Source organism: Canis aureus, chromosome 23, assembly GCF_053574225.1.
Source record: "Canis aureus isolate CA01 chromosome 23, VMU_Caureus_v.1.0, whole genome shotgun sequence".
Taxonomy (NCBI): Eukaryota; Metazoa; Chordata; class Mammalia; order Carnivora; family Canidae; genus Canis; species Canis aureus.
Window position 1 is genome coordinate 28,942,295 of NC_135633.1, and position 18,704 is coordinate 28,960,998.

At 34.4% G+C, this 18,704-nt stretch overlaps 1 protein-coding gene across 6 annotated transcripts in view; it reads left to right on the top strand.

Annotated features, from left to right (window-relative positions):
* The window catches only part of UVRAG (UV radiation resistance associated), a 313,421-nt gene that overhangs the window by 164,476 nt on the left and 130,241 nt on the right, over window positions 1–18,704 (top strand). For all 6 annotated transcript variants that reach the window (XR_013362269.1, XR_013362268.1, XM_077867104.1 and 3 more), the window contains exons 9-11: window positions 14,828–14,912; window positions 16,479–16,566; window positions 17,468–17,528. Coding sequence is in view for 4 of the 6 variants with exons in the window: in XM_077867104.1 (XP_077723230.1) it covers window positions 14,828–14,912; window positions 16,479–16,566; window positions 17,468–17,528 (234 nt within the window). In the remaining 2 variants the exon portion in view is untranslated. The remainder of the gene's footprint in view (window positions 1–14,827; window positions 14,913–16,478; window positions 16,567–17,467; window positions 17,529–18,704) is intronic.

Sequence of the window (18,704 nt, forward strand, 5' to 3'; positions counted from 1 at the left end):
CCATTATGCAAATATAATTATGAATTTATTCATTTTGGCTTTTGGTAATTTCTGGTTCAGAACTATTAGATAATACTTCCATGAACTGTCTCATACATGCTTTAAGAGGACTTTCTTTTCATGCATTTCTGTTGGATATAAACTTAGAAGCAGAATTATATAGTCACAAGATAGGCATATCTTCAGCTTTAGTAAATTGCATCCAAAAGTTTTCCAAAGCACTTATGCCCAGTTTATCTCTTCCACCCACCAGTGTATTAGATCTTTTGTCCTGTATCCTTGTCAGCACTTGGTACTTTTCTGTCTTTTGTATTTTAGCCTTTCTAGGGGTAAGTTGTAGTATCTCCTCACAGTTTAAATTTTGATATCCCTGAAAACTAATGAAGTTGAATGCTATTTCATGTTTCTTGCTGAATGAGATACACTCTTCTGTGAAGTACCTGTTGGAGTCTTCCTGCTATACAACATGCCCTCCCCCTTGGCCTTTCTTTTTTCTTTTTGGACAGGCTCTCTATATATTTTATAGATAAGGTTCTTTGTTTGAAATATACATTTAAAAATGTATTCTCCCATTCTGTGGCTTGCTAGTTGATTCTTTAATGTTGCCTTTAAATGAACAGAAGTTCCATTTTTTCAGTCTTTCCTTTTATACTTAGGATTGTTTATGTCCTATTTAGGAAATATTTGCTGATTTTAATATCATAAAGGTTTTACTCTGTGTTTTTTAAGCACTTTACTATTTTACTTTTTTTTTTTTTAAGGATTTTATTTACTCATTCATGAGAGACACACAGAGAGGCAGAGACATAGGTAGAGGGAGAAGCAGCCTCCCTACAAGGAGCCCAATGTGGGACTCCATCCCAGGACCCCAGGATCGCAACCTGAGCCAAAAGCAGATGCCCAACCACTGAGCCACCCAGGCGCCCCTATTTTATTTTTTATATTTATATTTGCAGTTCATCAGGATTTGATTTTTTTGTATATGATATCAGATAAAATTCCTTTTTTTCCTACAAAAAGTCAATTGACCCAGTACCATTTATTGAAAACCTTTCTCCCTTATGCTGCAGGTTCATTTTTGTCATAAACTGGTGGCCAAGTACTAATGTGTCTGTTACAGCATCTTCTGTTCCATGGATCTATCTACCTATTCCTTTGCCAATATTGCACTGTTTTAATTTCTCTTGTATTATAATTGGTCTTCTATCTGGTAAAGTTCTTCCACTTAGTTCTTTTTCAAGATCACCTTTCTTCATCTTGGCAAGGATGGAATCTTTTTTTTTTTTTTTAATGGCTGGCCTGTTTTGAACATTTCATATAAATAGAGTCTGTGGCCATTCACATGACCAATAACCAGCTTATTCTTGTCCTTTTGCATTTTCATATGAATTTCTACACAGAAAAGAAAATCTGGCTAGTATTTTATTGGTACTACATATATTAAATGTAGATATATGGTAGGAATATGGAAATTGCTTATCCATATATATGTAGGGATAATGAAAATCTTTACTGATTCTTCCAATTCAAGTAATTGGTATATGCCTTTGTTTATTAAAATCTCCTTTATAAAACGTTACTGAAATAAACTAATTGTTAGCATGTGGATGCTTCCCATGATTCATTGAATATATTTCTATTTTTTGATGTTTTATGATACTATTGTAAATATGTTTAAATTTTATCTTCTACTTTTCACTGATATACAGAAATACAATTAATTGTTTTAAAGTGGTAATGATTTTTATTATATGTGTAAGTTCCTACATTACATCCTGACTCAGCATGATTTACAAAAGCCTCCTATGACCCACATTAATCTGAATGCTTCAGCTATAAAGAACTTCTTTTAGTTTCTTATATATACTTTAGTCTGTCTTGCCTGCATTTAAGCCTCTGGTTAAATGTTCTCCAGGAAATTTTTCATGGCCTCCCTTTACCTTCTCCTCCTACCTCTACCTCCTTGGTTAGATGTACTACTATGTGCTTCCATAGCATCCTGTGTTTTTCCATTATAGCACTGTAATTATTGGTTTATCCTCTCCTCTAGACTAAGATCTCTAGGGAAGACATTACCCATGTACTTTGTTAAGTACTCTTCTATTCTTCGGGCATGGTACAGTGCCTGGGATGCAGTAAGCATTAAATAAATATTTATTGAATGAATGAGTCATATTCATGGTTATCAGTCTAATGTCATTGGCATCATTACTAAAGAATGAAGACTTCTGTAGCTTCTAGCTTAGCATTCATTTGGGGAAACTGATACTCATGTGAAACACTATAGAAAAAAACACTATATTGTTCGGCAGTGATTGTTAAAGCTATCTGCACTGCTACACAGCTTATATATTGATTTTTAGACATGAGAATCTAATGGGATAAAACCACTTAAGGTCGTCATGAGACATTGTGAGCAAAGTCCATTTCATAGAGTCTCTGTAGAATAACTCCAAATAACTAGATAGTTGTGTATATTCAAGACCTGCTTTAAGAGGTCTCCTCTTCTGTGAATAGACATATTTCTTATGGTACTTTGGAATTTTTATTATACCTAAATTGCCTGCTACCTGTAGCTTGTATTTCTGCACATATTTTTTTTTATGATCATCAGTTTAAAAAGTGAGAACAGTATAGGGTATGAGAGGGCTTCAGGGTGTTTGCCATTTCCTGAAAAGAGAAGTAATAATATTAATAGTTATAATGTATCAGTTACCATACTTACCACTATATAGATATCATCACCACAATAATTCTGTGAGGTAAGTACTATTATTATTGACATTTTACAGTTGAGGAAACTATAGGTCAGGGTCAGAGACATTAAATATCTTTCTTAAGTTCACACAGCTAGTGACAGATAATGTTGGGATTAAAATCTGTTGATTCCAAAACTCCCATTCACTGTATGATACTACATTTTACTAGAGGTATGATGTGGTAAAGCCTGTGGAATGTATATTATTAATAGCATGTGGTAAAAAGATAAGGAGATGCAGTTCTCCCATTATGTTTCCAATTGTGTTTTTTCTTCTTATAATGATAGAATGAAATCCCAGGAAGTCTATTATCAGCCTGTAAACAGGTGAAATTATAAACAGTGATTTCTATGACATTTAAAAGACCGAGTGTAATAATAATTGCACATATTTATAGAATACTCATTACTGTGAGGCAGTATCTTGTTTTTTATTCTTCTTTGGTTTTTACCCGTTGTCCTATGAATTAAGGGTATTCTCATTATCCTCCTAAAAATAAATATATATTATTATTCAATTTACAGATGAGGAAACTGCATCCCAAAGAGGTTAAGTGACTTGCCCACGGCCACACAGCAAGTTATAGGGGAAACTGTTCAGGGTTACTGGTGCCTAACTCTGTAACAAAGGAAGATTATAGGATTTTGTAGATATCTGTTCTGGTGTTTTAATTCTGAGAGTCAAGTCAGAATTAACACTTTCTTTTTGTTTTTTGTTTTTTTTTTTTTAAGATTTTGTTTATTTGACAGAGTGTGTGAACAAGCACAAGCCAGGGGAAAGGGGCAGCAGGCAAAGGGAGACAGAGAAGCAGGCTCTCTGCTTAGCAGGGTGCCTCCATCCTAGGACCCTGGGATCATGATCTGAGCTGAAGGCAGATGCTTGACCAGCTGAGCTGCCCAGGTGCCCTGGAATTAGCACATTCTTATTTCTCCATTTTATCATGAAAAGAAAGGATGGTAATGCCCAAAGGTAAATATATATTTGCCAGGATAGGTCAGAATTACTAATTTTTTAACACTGACTCTTTACTGCAGGAGCTTTCCCCCAAGTCTTATATGTACTTTTGAGATGCATGTAATTTAGTATTTTCCTGAACTATTAGAACTTTTGGAAGGTTAGGATCAACATGTTGGTCTCAAATGAAAGCAGGAGAAAGAATGTTGCAATGTTGTTGGCTGCAAATGTTCTGCCATTGTGTATCTCTATAGACTGTGGTGGTCAGCACTGGGGGCAGTGGTTGGAAAGAAGGGGTAGCTGGACACAGATAACCAGATCTTGGTGTACCAGTAGATCTTTTCCTACTTGTTAGGGACCCTTGTTCTTCATAGTGATTGTGCTAGGTAACCAGAAACATACTTATTCTTGTCAGTTGAAAGAAAATTTGTGTCGAACAGTTTTCTTGTATACTTACATGCAATGTACTATTTAATGAATCTTGAGTCAGGCTAAAATATTTAGAAGCCCCTGAGTCACTGGTATTGGTAACATGAAGGGGAAAAATGTATTTGTTACCTGTGCCTGTAGTTTTGATTTAGCATGTTTGCTAATCATATGTGAAATGATTTACTAATATGAATATTTCTAATGGTGTCTTACATATTATGACTTCTCTTTGGAACTTGGTGTTTATCTAGGCACTTGGTTCTCGGCCCAAGAGCCGAGATACAAAGTCAGTAATATTAGTTAGGATAAAAAGTCAGTAACATTTAATCTTTGCTACTGATTCTTCTGAATGATCATAAAAGAATTACTTTGCATCTTTTTACACATGTGTAGTGAGGATAGCAGCTTATAATAGTGCCATAGGGATTAATTTGTGTAAATAATTAGAAGAAACGAGGTGCCTATCATATATTTTATATTTTTGTTTATAAAAATTTATTGCAGCAGGATGATTTATTGGAAAGAGGCAAAAAGATCATTTTTATCCATGCTGCTGACTTGCTGAGTGGCCACATAGTCTGAGGGGCCTCATTACTCCATACATACACATTTCCCCTTCCCATACCTCAAAGGCAGTGGTGTTCAACTTGTCTACAGCAACTTCCAGCTGGGCCATGAACTGATCTCTTCAGTATTAATGTTTATTAATGTATGCATTTTCATTGTTGGCAGATATTAGTAGTTTAACTTATGATGTTAATAAAAAACAGATTTCCCCTCATTAGTGTCTCAAACCAATAACCTTTCCATTAATTAATTATATGTTGGTTTACAGGGTCTGTTGCCTTAATTTAACCCCTGAATATTTGAGAAGCAACACTCTATCTAAATTAGTTTGCTTGAAATTTGGTTTAAAAAATGGTATGAAATGTTGGTCTTAAGAAAAAGTTTTTAGGTTATAATCTAAACACATTTTATAAATGTTGATAAAATCTAAGAACTCTTCAGTGGTACCTGGGGAGCGATACAATTTATAAAAGCGCAGTTCTCTAAGCTTTTGTAGGAAGAAGTTATTTTTTTTTTAATGCAGTTAGTTTTCTTGATAGTAATAATAACATATATGCAGTACTTTATAGTTAGTGCTTGTACAGAGATTGTCATATTTGATCTTTAAAGTATCCCTAAGAGCTAGGTATGGCAAATATTGTTATCTTCATTTTATGTGTGACTTGGCCAGGTATGAACAGGTAAGAGCAAAGCTGGGATGTGGGCCTAGACCTTTTGTCTCTAAATTCTATGCTTTTGTCACTAAAACCTTGTAAAATACATTCATTTAAATCCTACATAAATCCTAAAAAGTGGGTAACTTTTATTGAAATCCCATCCCATAACATGCTAGATATTTTACTAATGGTGTATCATTTAGTTCTTAAAATAGTCCTAAGAGAATAACTTTTACCCCTTTGTTCCAAATAAGAAAAATTGGGTCACAGAAACATTTCTCACAACTAATAACAGATCCAAATTCAAATTTAGGTTTCTCTGACTCTAACACCTGTCTTATTTCTACTAAACAAAATATTGTTGCTTTCTGTATTGTGTGTCCAACAGGTAAATTGACTGATGGTTTGCTAGTTATCCATTTGGCCTCTGGACTACTAGATGAAGAACTTTGTTCTGCTATATTCCTTTTTATTACAGGATGGGTAAAGTGTTTTTTTCTCAAAAATGCCTTTGATTTGGTCACATATTAACTAATTAAGAGATCTGAATTAAAGATCTGCCATTCTCTCAATTTCTCAATGTAGTACACATTGAGTACACTACATGTAGTACACTACATTTCTCAATGTAGTACACATTTTTTTCTCAAAAATGCCTTTGATTTGGTCACATATTAACTAATTAAGAGATCTGAATTAAAGATCTGCCATTCTCTCAATTTCTCCCTAGACAAGTCATTCAACCTTTTTGGTCCAATCTCCTTTTCACAAAGAAAACATTTTGAATTATACAGTTGAAATTTCTTAAACTCTAATATTCTAGTTATCTCAGAATGATAGGATTGGCAAAAAGGGGAATCTGTTTACCTTTTTTATGAATCTCTTTATTTTTCCAAGTTTGTTGCCGACAATGTGTTTCTCAGCAATGAAGGTACGAAAAGAGAGAGAGAGAAAGATTCTCTGACCCTAAGTGTGATTCTATCTGTAGATTTTGTTTATTAACTAGAAAGCCATGGGGTGGGACCTTCCGTTTTAAAGATCTTCAATTACTTTTGGTAAGCATGAGCAAAAGCAAGCACATTGTTTTAGTGATGTAGTGTGTAGAAGTCAGCTATGTCCGATTTCATTGCTTGATTTAGGGAAAAAAAATCCTTCTTGGTAATTTCAGTAAATAGAAAGTTTTGATCCTTTCTTGCCAAAATAAATGTTTTATAGGAAGTTTCTATCAATTATGATCATTTCTTATTGTCGTTTTGTCATAAATCTGAGTAAGATAAACTATGTATCTAGTTCTGTTTAATTACCTTCTTTTTGGTCAGTAAAGTATTGTGCTCTTTTCTCATAAAAAAAGAATCACATAGTATATTTAAATTGGGGCTTTAGTTTCTATTAAAAGATCATAGATTTCTATTTGAAATTATAAAAACGATATTAAGCATTATGTAACAATTTTCTTCTCTTACATGATAAGGTCATAGATTGAAAAATTACCTTACTGATTTTATAATTCATTGAAATGATGGCAGAGTTTAAATTTTATTAGCCTGTATAGATGTTCTGATTTTTTTATAGCCATCTGACAAAAATTCCTAAACAGACTTCCTTAAAAATTATAAATACCTGCCTTTCAAAAATTTCTGAACCCAAGGACAGTTTTTCCCTGGGGTTTATGCTATTAAAGTCTCTTTACTTTTAGCTATTGACATTCTATGCAGCATGTGAAAGCAAACAACTTGGCAGTGGGGAGGACAAAAATGGGTCCTGAGTAAAGCTCAGATTTTCTTTTCAGAATGATTCTGTTTCCATGTATTGGTAATGATTTATTTCAGTAAGGTCTTAATTGGATTGTGGGGAAAGTAAGCTATCATATTTTAACCTCTCTCTTTTCCAGTGGAAGATATAGATAGGCAGAAATAAGCCACCTGACAGAATTTTCTTGCCATCATTTTTTCTTCACTTCCAGAAAGCTAGGCATGACATTTACAAAAAGTTCATTTGCAATTAGATCGTTCAACATAGAAATAAGAAGAGATCAGAAGGCATGTGAAGGCAATAGGAAGGACATTGAGTGTGTGTGTGCATGTGCACCTTCGTCAAGCCCTTTATTCATCATTTATGGAACACCTACAAAAAACCCAGCACCGTGTAAGATGTTAGGAACATAAAGACAGATATGATAAGTATACGACAGAGATATTTCAAAGATGTTATAGGAGAACAGAAAGTGAGTATCTGAAAGTCAACACCGCTTTAAGGAGATGACACTTAGGCTGAGTTCAGAAAAATACCTGATGGATACTTGAGGGGAGAGAGTGAGACTTTGCAGATAGAGGGAATAGTTTCTACAGAAACATGGAAGTAGTTTAGAGAATTGTAGGTAATTCTAGTAAAGTTACAACTAAAGATGTATTTAAGTAAGAGTCCATAGGAGAGGCCAGAGAGGTAAAGAATGACCTAGTCATAAAGGAAGTTTTGTTGAAAGGTCTAGAGATCTATTAAAATAACTTAAGCAAACTTCTCAAAACAAAAAGTGGAAGGGACCATATTGATGACTATACTACAAAATGAAGGTTAGACATATATTTTAGAAAGATCTCTTTGAAGAGTTGTGGATAGAGAACTGTTAGGGAGTTATTACAATAATCTAAGCCTTCCGTAATTAAAATCGAAACAGATTGGCAGTGTGAAAGGAGGAGAGAGTATATATATTTTGAGAAGAGACACTACTGTTCAAGAAATATTTTGATGATGGACTCTACTATTAATGGCTTGGTGGATTGGAGGAGAGAGGGAGAGAAGGATTTAGAATGGTTTCCAATTTCTGGTTTTGACAACTGGCCAGATTATTAAAGACAGATACTAAAGGACAAGTTGATATTGGGGTAAAGAGAGAAAAAGGAAGAAGTAATGAAGACTTCCGATTTTGAATACTTACCTAGTGGGTAAGACAGTAAATAAGAAATCAAATAAAGTAAATATTGGGTGGTGACAAGTCCTAGAAACAAGCTGTGGTGTTAGATGGTAACTGTGGGAGACCATTTCTACAGAGATTGCCGAGAAAAAGTTTGCCAGAAAAGCTCAGCTTTGAAGGTAAGAAATGCTGGAAAAACAAGGAATATAGCAAGTGAAAAGCTTGGACTTAGAAAGGGCTTGAACTGTAGAATGGAAGAGGCCACTGTAGTTGGAACATAATTTGTTAGGAAGAGAGCAGTGACACGTAGGTTGGAATGAAAGGAAGAGTTTATATAAACGAAGCTATTTGCCCTATCTACTGAACAGGAGGGAAAGGCTAAGAAAATAGCACAGGGGCAGGTTGACATAGTAGCTAGTGGGTAGGACTGTGAAGGAATCTGATTGTTTCAGGATGGTACAAGGTGAAACAATTATATTTGATTTAGAGGAGGTTTAAGGATTGAGGGAAATGTGTGGAGTAGTCCCTCCAAGAGTGGGAAAGCAAACTAGTGAGGAAATTAGAATAGGATTGCCAGACAATGTGCCTGTTTGTGCTCTGTGCTTATATTTTTAAAGTAGGATCCATCAGACTGGTTGTATAATTTTCTCTACCCACTTAGAGCTTCATGGGGCAGGCTGAGAGAATGAAAATGTTGAACAAAAGTGAAATTATCCCTATTTTACAGATGAGGAAAATGAAACTCAGAAAAGTTGAGACTTAGAATCCTGAAAGTAGCATAAGTAGGATTTTAGCCCAGATCTTTCTGATTCCTAAGTAAATGGGCTTTCCAATGTAGTACACTGCCTCTCATAGGATCTGCCTCTTGTGTAGAATAAGGAAAGGAATCCAGTGCTTCCCATTGCACATTATAAAGAAGTGTATCAGTTCTTTAGGGAGAAAAAAAATTTATTGGCACTGAATTCTGTGAGGAATTTAGCAGGCAGTTTCTTGTGTGCAATGTATTAAATATCGTAATGAAATATAGTCAATTGCAATTTTGCAAAAGTTACAGCAAAAAATATCTATTAACCCTTGAGAAGGGCAGCATCATAAATCATAGTACAGAAAAGGCAATTCTGCAGGGAAGGAAACTAAAATAGTTCAAGTATATTGCATTTTGGTCATCTGACTTGATATAGAAACCCAAAAGAATGACAGTTTATTGGTTTTAACTGTAATTTTGACAGGAACTGGCCATTGTCCAGGCTGAGCCCAAACTCTCTGGTGAGAGAGAACCCAAAGAGTCTGTGTTTTGCTTTGTTGATGGAAGCAAGATTCATATTCTTTAGCTGTTAGATTTTCAGGAGACGGCATTGACATTTGGTTATTAAAATTAAAGTGTCTGACTTGAGTTCTTGCTGAACAGGGAGGGGCCTCTTCTTGACAGGGTGGAATGTTATTGTGTACATGGACAGAGCCAAACATTTCAGAAAGCAATTTTGGAATATGGCAGACCAAGCAGATGCATTTGCTTTCCCTCCCTCTCAAGGGTTCACTGATAAGGTAATAAAGATATATGCATAAAAAATAAATCAGTGGTGATGATGAAAATAAAAGAGGGTACCATTGGAATAGCAAAGATTTTGACACAGTTCTTAAAGATACAAAATAGGATTGTTTTGATGAATAGACTAGAGTAGAGAAAAACTGCAGCATGGAACACAAATAGAGGTTTTCTGGTAGGGGCACCTGGGTGGCTCGGTGGTTGAGCGTCTGCCTTTGGCTCAGGTCATGATCACGGGGTCCTGGGATCGAGTCCTGCATCAGGCTCCTCATGGGGAGCCTGCTTCTCCCTCTGCCTATGTTTCTGCCTCTCCCTGTGTCTCTTGTGAATAAATAAATAAAATCTTAAAAAAAAAAAAAAAGAGAGAGAGAGAGAGAGAGAGAGAGAGAAGAAAGGTTTCTAGTATAACACTCAGAGCCCTCAACTTAGAATTTCCAAGTATAGAAATCAGGAATCATGGAACAATAATTAGGGTAGCTGGGCCTACTGGCTCATTTTCTTTTCTTGATGAATTTGGAGTAACTTCCTATAATACTTGCTCCAACTGCTTTCTAAACATAATGGATTCTTGACCTGGTTAGGTCCCATTGGATGAGGGTTTGGCATAGAAAGGTGGAACAGAGCCTGACTGTGGACTTTTACAATTGACCTAAAGGGAAAACATCAAAGGCAGCTCTACTTAGAAGTGAAATGCCTGAGAGTAACACAATCCCAAAGTAAAGTTCTCCTTACTTGACAGTTGTGGTGGTTTAAACATAAAGGTACTACCTTCTTCCAGAATGGCATATATACTCTGAAGGAAAGCTTAACTGTCAATAGGACCTACCCCCTTATACTGCAAGCTCCCATTCAGGAATAATGCCTTTCATGTAAGTAAGTCTTTATAGCTTCAAAGGAAACCTATACCAGTTGCCTATACAACTATTCATGGATTTGAAAGGGAAACCAAGGGTCATCAGATATTTGAGGAAAACAGTATAAAACTAGGCCAGGTTGAAAAACAGAATAGTGGACCCAAAAGGAGCAAAAAATACAAAGAACAGAGAAAAACTTTTTTAAAAAAATCAAGTTAATATCCTCAAATTTGACTTCTTGCCCCTGCCTAAAAAGGTGGAAGGAAATTCATTTCTACCTTGACAATAAGAGAAAGCTGGATGATGTACAAAATCTTAATAACTTTTCTTGAATCTAAAGAACTAAGATTAAAGGACAACCAAGTAGCCTGATATATAAAAAAAAGATGGTCATATCCTAGAAGAGACAAGATGTGAGGACTGACTCACCAGTGGCAGAGCTTGGAAGGAAGTTGGACCACTGTCTAAGAAGGCAGAATAATTCAGTCATAATTTTTAACAAATTGCTAACCACTAAGTGTGCTGCTCTAAGACTATATAGCAACTATAGGGCAGTTCATACCTGCTTGCTGTTTATTTTGTGATTTAGGGAATACCTAAATCTGGGGGTGGAACAGGTTCACTGAGAAAAAGCCTCCAGCAAATCATCTCCACCACCATCACTACCTCCAAAAAAAAGTTAGAGAAAATTTGAAGAATGTGTTACACTGAAGGTTACAACAAAATGGCAGCAACAAAACCCAAACCCAGCCCAGTTCCTGATTGTATTGACTCAACTCCCAAATTAACAGAAGAGAAATGCTCTTTTCTTTCTCTGTTGTCCTGTGTTCTCCATTGCACATGATGTTGAGTACTCAATCAAAATTTTTGAGACAAGGAAGAGCAAAAATGAAACAAAAAACCATCATTATCCCTCCTCCCACCACTGGCACCAAACTGTTATCAAGGAAGAAATTAACTCAAAAGAAGAAAAAAACTCAGCAATGACTCAGACATTGGGACTATCAGAGAGTTTAAAATAACTATGATTTGCAATTAGATCGTTTTTTGTGGTAAGGTGGATAGCAAGCATGAATAGATGGTAAATTTCAGCTGCAAAATGGAAACTATAAGCAACAGTGTAATGGATGTGCTATAAATAAAGAACAGGGTAACAGAGATGAAGAATGCCTTTGAAGACCCTTCAGGAGATGTGACACAACTAAGAAAAGAATAAGTGAACTTGAATATAGATCAATAGAAATTACTCAAACTGAAGTACAAAGAGACTCTTTTGGACAAAACTAAGATAATTTATTACCCGCAGTCCTATATTTTAAGAAACCTTAAAAGGACTTCTTGGGGCACCTGGGTGGCACAGTCAGTTAAGCTTCTGACTTGGTTTCGGCTCAGGTTGTTATCTCAGAGTCATGAGACTGAATCCCTTGCTGGGCTCCATGCTCAGTGAGGAGGTTGCATGAGATTATCTCTCCTTCCCCTCTGTCCCTCCCACTCTCATTCTCTTCTCTCAGTCTCTCTCTCTCTCAAATAAATAAATCAATCTTAAAAAAAAAAAAAAAAAAAAAAAGAAGAAAGTAAAATATTCTTCGGCAGAAGGAAAATGATACCAGATAGAAACTTGGCTCTACAAACAAAAAATGAGATAACCAAAATGGTTAAAGATATTATAAGACTTTTTTCTTATTGTTAATTATTATAAAAGACTACTTTCTAGTACAAAAATAGCAGTGTTTGGGGATTTATAACATACATAAAATGTGTGAGGAATGTGAAAAGTGGGGAAGGAAAGAATTGACAGTGTAGTATTTTCAGTTTTTATACTCTGCATGGAGAAGCATAATAATATTTGAAGTAGGCTTGTTTATTGAAGTTATATACTGTAAACTTTGGGGCAACCACTAAAAATTTAAAATGGAGATATGACGGCCAGTGTTAAAGAAAGAGGGAATCCTAAAAAAAATATTTAATCCAAAAGCATAAAAAAAGAGGAATAAAGGAACAAAGAATAGGTGGAATATATAGTAAACAACTAGCAAAATGGTAGATTTTAATTAGACATCAATTACATTAAGTGTAAGCAGTCTAAATGCCTCAAAAAACTGAGATTGTTTCAGATTTTGTATTAAAAAAAAAGACCTAACTAAATGCTATCTATAAGAAACCCACTTATAATATAAAGGTAGATAGATTGATTGATTAAAGGTATAAGAATGGGAATAGTACACCATGCAAATAGTGAATTAAAAGGAGGCCAGAGTGGCTATATTAATATTAAACAAAGTAGATTTCAGAACAATGAATATTTCCCATGATAAAGACAGATTTTATAGTAGGGTGGAGGGATCAGTCACAAAAAGCCATAATAATTCTAAATATGTATGAACATAACAGAGCTTCAGTATGTTTGAATAGTAAAAACTGATAGAACTGACAGAAGAAATAACCATATCTACATTTATAGCTGGTAGCCACAACACTCCTCTGTCAGTAATTCATAGAACAAGTGAAGACAAAATAGGTAAGGATAGAAGACTTTAATAACACTACTAACTAACTGGACCACCCCACACCAGCAGAATATACTTTTTTTTTCATGTGTACATGGAACATTCAGTTAGGCCATAGTTATTATCATAAAGCAAATATAAAAGAAATAAAATGATATATAATATGGTCACTGACTAAAAGAAATAACATAGAAATCATTAATAGATACCTGGGCAATTTCAGCTATTTGATAATGAATTGTTCAACACACATACATGGGGTGGATGGGGGAGGTTGTTAACTGAATGTCATCTGAAATCATGGAGGGTGAAGATCTGGGGAAGAATTTTATTGGGGCTAAAGAAGATAAGTGGTGTTCCTTGCTTATGTTTGTTTTGGGGGCAAAGTTAATAATATGGATCATTTAAGTACAATTTAGAGAGCAAAGAGGGTACTTAAAAATATGTTGATAAAATTAAGTTGGTGAATTTAGTACTAAGGTCTAAACTGTATTTCAGTCAATAATGTACTTCTTGTTCCTTCCTGCAGGGGATAATTGAAGTCCCCTTATCCTACTGAATCACGGTTTACGAAATTAAACCCCTTTTTATAAAGGGGTTTAATCCAGAGATTAGTGTGTCTGGATCTAAGACTTTTTCTGTGCTTCAGTATTTCTGGTATTATCAGGACTGGATTGTCAAGAGCAGAAGATACTCTTAGAGTAGGAAGATGTAAAAGGATTTTATGATGACATAAATGGAAATGTATGTTCCAAAAGTCGATATAAATACAACAATCAAGTATTTAAATGCAAATACGAATCTCTGTGTAGTGCTAAAGCAAACACTTAAAGGAAATTAAATGTTCTGTAATAGGATTGGGGTATGGGGTATCAGTTAAAATGTGGAATATTCATATAATTCACATCCATGGAGTTGAATTTTACACAGCCATTAAACATTATAACTCAGACTATCTGTCAACATGTAAAAATGCTTGTGACATAATATGGAAAAATCAGAATATACATTTCCTACACTCTGTAATTGTAGTTAAAACTACTTATTTTTATAACTATATTATAGTAGTCAAATGCAGGTAATTTTTCCTGTTTTACTTTATATACTTTCAGAAATGTTGCATAGCATTTGTAGGTGAAAGAAATTAACCACTTAAAAAAATAAACTTCATTTTAGGTTCATAGTATAATTGTGCTGACATTGTTAAGATTTCCCATTTATCCCCAACTCCCACACATTCATAGCCTCCCCCATTACCAACATCCCTCACCAGAGAGGTCTGTTTATTACAATTGATGAACCTTTACTGAATAAGCATTAATACCAGAGTCCATAGCCACTGTCTTTTAAAATGAAATTGTCTGAATTTTGAAATCTCACCAGAGGTTTTGGTCAGCAATCCAGAAATCTGGAAGCAGAGACTCTTTACTCTTTGACTCCTGCTAGAGGCTGGACTTGTGACAAATTGAACAAGTTGGGAGGCTTCTTCTAGTTAACCCTCCAGAATACTTCTATGTCTAGCTTACTTTGTCTCTGAACTCTTTTCTCTCATGGTTAGGGGACAAGCTCTGCCTTTTTGGTTGTGATTGAGCAGTCCTATCTGCAGTGTTATGTCTAGAATTGTCTCCCTCCATCTCTCTCTAGGAAGTGCATTTTCAACTGAGCACCTCAAGCTCCAACTCCAGAAGGAATCCCTGAATGAATTGAGGAAGGAGTGTACTGCGAAAAGGTAAATGCAACACTGAGAATAATGGATAAGAGTGTTGGGTTTGCTTGGAGGATAGGATTTGGAAAAGTAGCATTCTATAAATGTTGCTGGTATTACTTTATTCCACACACATCAGTGCCACATTCATTTATTCAACAAATATTTATGAAACACCTACTCAGTGTCACACACATGCTAGAAGTAGTTATGAGAGCCTCGTATCTGGTCAATATCAGAAACTCGAACATTGTTCTTCTCATTCTTAAGGCCACGGAACCATGACTTAATGTTTGAATCCTCTCGTCTTCTACATGTAGCGTAGCTTATTTTCTTCAGTCATTTCTTCAGATTTACTCCTGTTTCGTGGTAGTCCATTAGGATTACTGCCACAGCTCCTAACTTGTCTAACATTAGTCTCTCTGTCTTTCCAGTTCATCCTCCATGTGGCTTATCCTCAGAAAATACTAGTTTTACCATATTTTTTCTCCTCTTGAGAAGTCATAGTCATTGTTTTGCTTAACTTCAAATAACCCTCAATAAATCAGTGCAATACAACTGTAGCTAACTTTAGTCCTCTACAACATTCATTTAACAGATGCTAATAGTTTTTATCTTTATTTTTTTTCCAGTACATGCTTAATTTGATGCTGCCTCTGTTCTTTTGCTCATGTTTACCCACTTTTCCTGGAAAGTCTTCTCATCCTACATTTTTCTTCATGAAACCTTAGCATTTGAGCATTCAAGAATGTTAGCCCTAGCAAGAACCATGGAGATCATCTTGTCTCATCTTCTCAATTTGCAGATAGGAAGGCAGGGCTCTGGGAAGTTACTTTGTCCAGATCACAAGGAAATAGGATTAGATCCCTTTTAAGTCTTTAGTACTTTTGTGTTATACTACTAGTTTATCTTCCACTTTGACCTACAGTTTTTCTGAATTCTTCTTTTTCTTAAATAGTTAACACAGTTGAGCAGGTAACTTATCCTATAGTTATTTTATCTCTTGGTCTTATTTCTTTAGTTCAAGACAAGAGCTATATCATCTCTTGCCACAACTTATTGTTTGTTTTTATTCTATTATTTTCCTAATATGGCAGCAGGCTGTTTTTTGAGGTAGCTGTGAGTGAAAAAGAGAATATTTCTTTAAAATAATGACATAGGGATATTTCCTGAAATCAAATTGGGCTCAGATTAAATGAGACCTTAGTCTGCTTACCAAGCCTCTCTAAATTCTGTACCCTTGTTTGTAAAATGGGTATAATGATACCAACCTAATAGAGTTATAATAAATAAAGCCATTTGTGAAGCTCCTGGCCTATAGTGGTAGGTGCTCAATGATTATTTGTATCCTTTACATCTCTTAGCGTGGTACTAGACACACACAGTAGGCCTCAGTATATATTTATCTTGATTTATAATATTTGGAGATAAGTCAAGACTCATATTAGCTATTATTTTTTATTCTACTTCTGAGTTTTTGTGACCTACTACATGCCATTTAATCTTCCTCTATATTAGTTATGTGGAAATAAATGTTAGAAAGCATGAAAACTTTTTTTAACAAATATGCTTTTTATCTTTCCTCATCAGAGAGCTCTTTCTGAAGACTAATGCTCAGTTGACAATTCGTTGCAGGCAATTACTATCTGAGCTTTCCTACATTTACCCTATTGATTTGGTAAGTTTCAAATTTTCTGGGAAAAAAATTTTTTTCTTAAAAGATGGTTTCTGTTTGAAATTTCTTCTCAATGAAAAAACTCATTGCTCTAGTCTTAATTGTATGTTCTGTCATGATTCATTCAGAAGCTAACATCTATTTAAAAAGTAGATTTAGACTTAGTGGATGTTAGGGTCCACCATTTGATTTTTTTTTTATATATATATCCATTTGATGGTGGAATGCACTCAACTTCATCTGGAAGAATTCCAAATAATTTTTGGTGTCTTTAGGATCTTTTTTACTCAGCAAAATTATCAACTACCATCATTTCTGACACATACATGTAGATGCATGTGTACTGCTTTACAAATATAACTGCCAATTAATTTGTATTTATTATACTACTTAATAAATTCCTGGGGTAACTGTCAGGATGTGAAGTTTTTTAATCTAGTTTCTTAGAGTAATTGTAAAAAGTAAAACTTGAATAAAATTAGCTTGATGAGAATTATTTTTTTTAAAGAGAGCCAAATCACTAAATGAAAAGAGATTGAAATGACTAATTTTCTGAGAGGAAAGCTAATATGATTTTAGGTTGCTCACAGAATCTTGTTAATTCCACTTAAAATCTTCATTTATATCTATGAATTGGTCAAGGGATATTTTTGTAATAAAAATTTTACATGGCTTTTTGCTTGGACATGATATTTTAAATATTTATATATGAATATACAGATAGTAGTATAATGAATCATTATATACTCATCACCCAGCTTAAACAATTATGATAATATTTTGAGTGTAGGACAGTATTATCTTGGAGTTAACACTGACCTACCAAATTCTTTGAGATTTGACCTAGGGTTTTTTTGTTTTATACAGAAGAAGAATTAATTTCATTCTTTGGTTACATTTACAGAATGAGCATAAGGATTACTTTGTATGTGGTGTCAAGTTGCCCAATTCTGAGGACTTCCAAGGTATTTTATTTCTTTTTACATCTAAAGATTTGGTGTAGGTAATAAATGGGTATGTTGCAAAGAAAAATAGAGATACCTTGAAGTGTTGGTTGCTTAACACTTTATCCAGAGAGTTTTTGGACTTTTTGTTCCTTCCCAACTGAAAGTACATAAAGTCAGATTTTCTGATGGAAGACATAAGAGACTATTTAGTTCTAATTGTGGGAAAAAAATATTGAGTTTATAGTTTCTTAAGTGAGCTTTAAGAAAATAAGACAGTAAGGATTTTAAGAATATAATAATCTCCTTATCCTTATAATTTGATTTTTATGAAGAATTTGGATGTGGTTGGAAGCAAAAGAACAAGAAACATTAATCTGTTCTATTGTTATTTAGAAAATCATATTTCTGGTAACATGAAACCACTACCACAGGTTCAACCTTTGTTATACTGTCATTTCTGTCCTCTTTCAAATAAGAAAAGTTACATTAAAGATATTATAGACTGTGATTCTTATTAATGGCTGTATTTTAAAGGATTAAAATTTGCCTAATCTCTTTACCAGTAGGCCAAAGAAAAAAACTTATTTATTTGACATATTGGTAAAGATTTTTTTTTTGGTGTTGTTTGCAAAGTCGGTTCTTTTCCTTTAGCCTATACAATGCTTTGAGGCCTATTAAATAGCTTTATAGATTATTCCCAAAGATGGTGTATTATCTATTTGGGAAGAAGTTATTAAAAAAGAGGGCATTACTAGTTTTGTTTCAGACCTCTTTCCATTTCCCAATAAAGAAAATGTTGTTATTTATCATCCTTTAACATTTAAGACTAATTTATTAACTCCTTTGGCCTTTATAACAGCCCTTACAACAAGTAATTGCAACATAATATGAGTGATAAAACAGGAATGGGAAAGCCTATGTTAAAGTCCTGATTCCCTTTCTAGAAACCATGTAGTTTGGAGCAAGCCATCCATGCTTTGAGTTTATTTCCTAATTGATAATATGCCTATTGATTCATGTCCTTACCTGTTCTTCATTATTGTTGTGAAGATTAGATCTGTAAAAGCACGAACGACATTTGCCGTATCTTTAATCCTCACAAAAACAAAGGAAACCTACAAGGAAAGTAGTTTAATTTCCTAACATGTAAATGAGCTATTTAATGACTTGCTCGAGACCTCAAAGCTTAGGTAA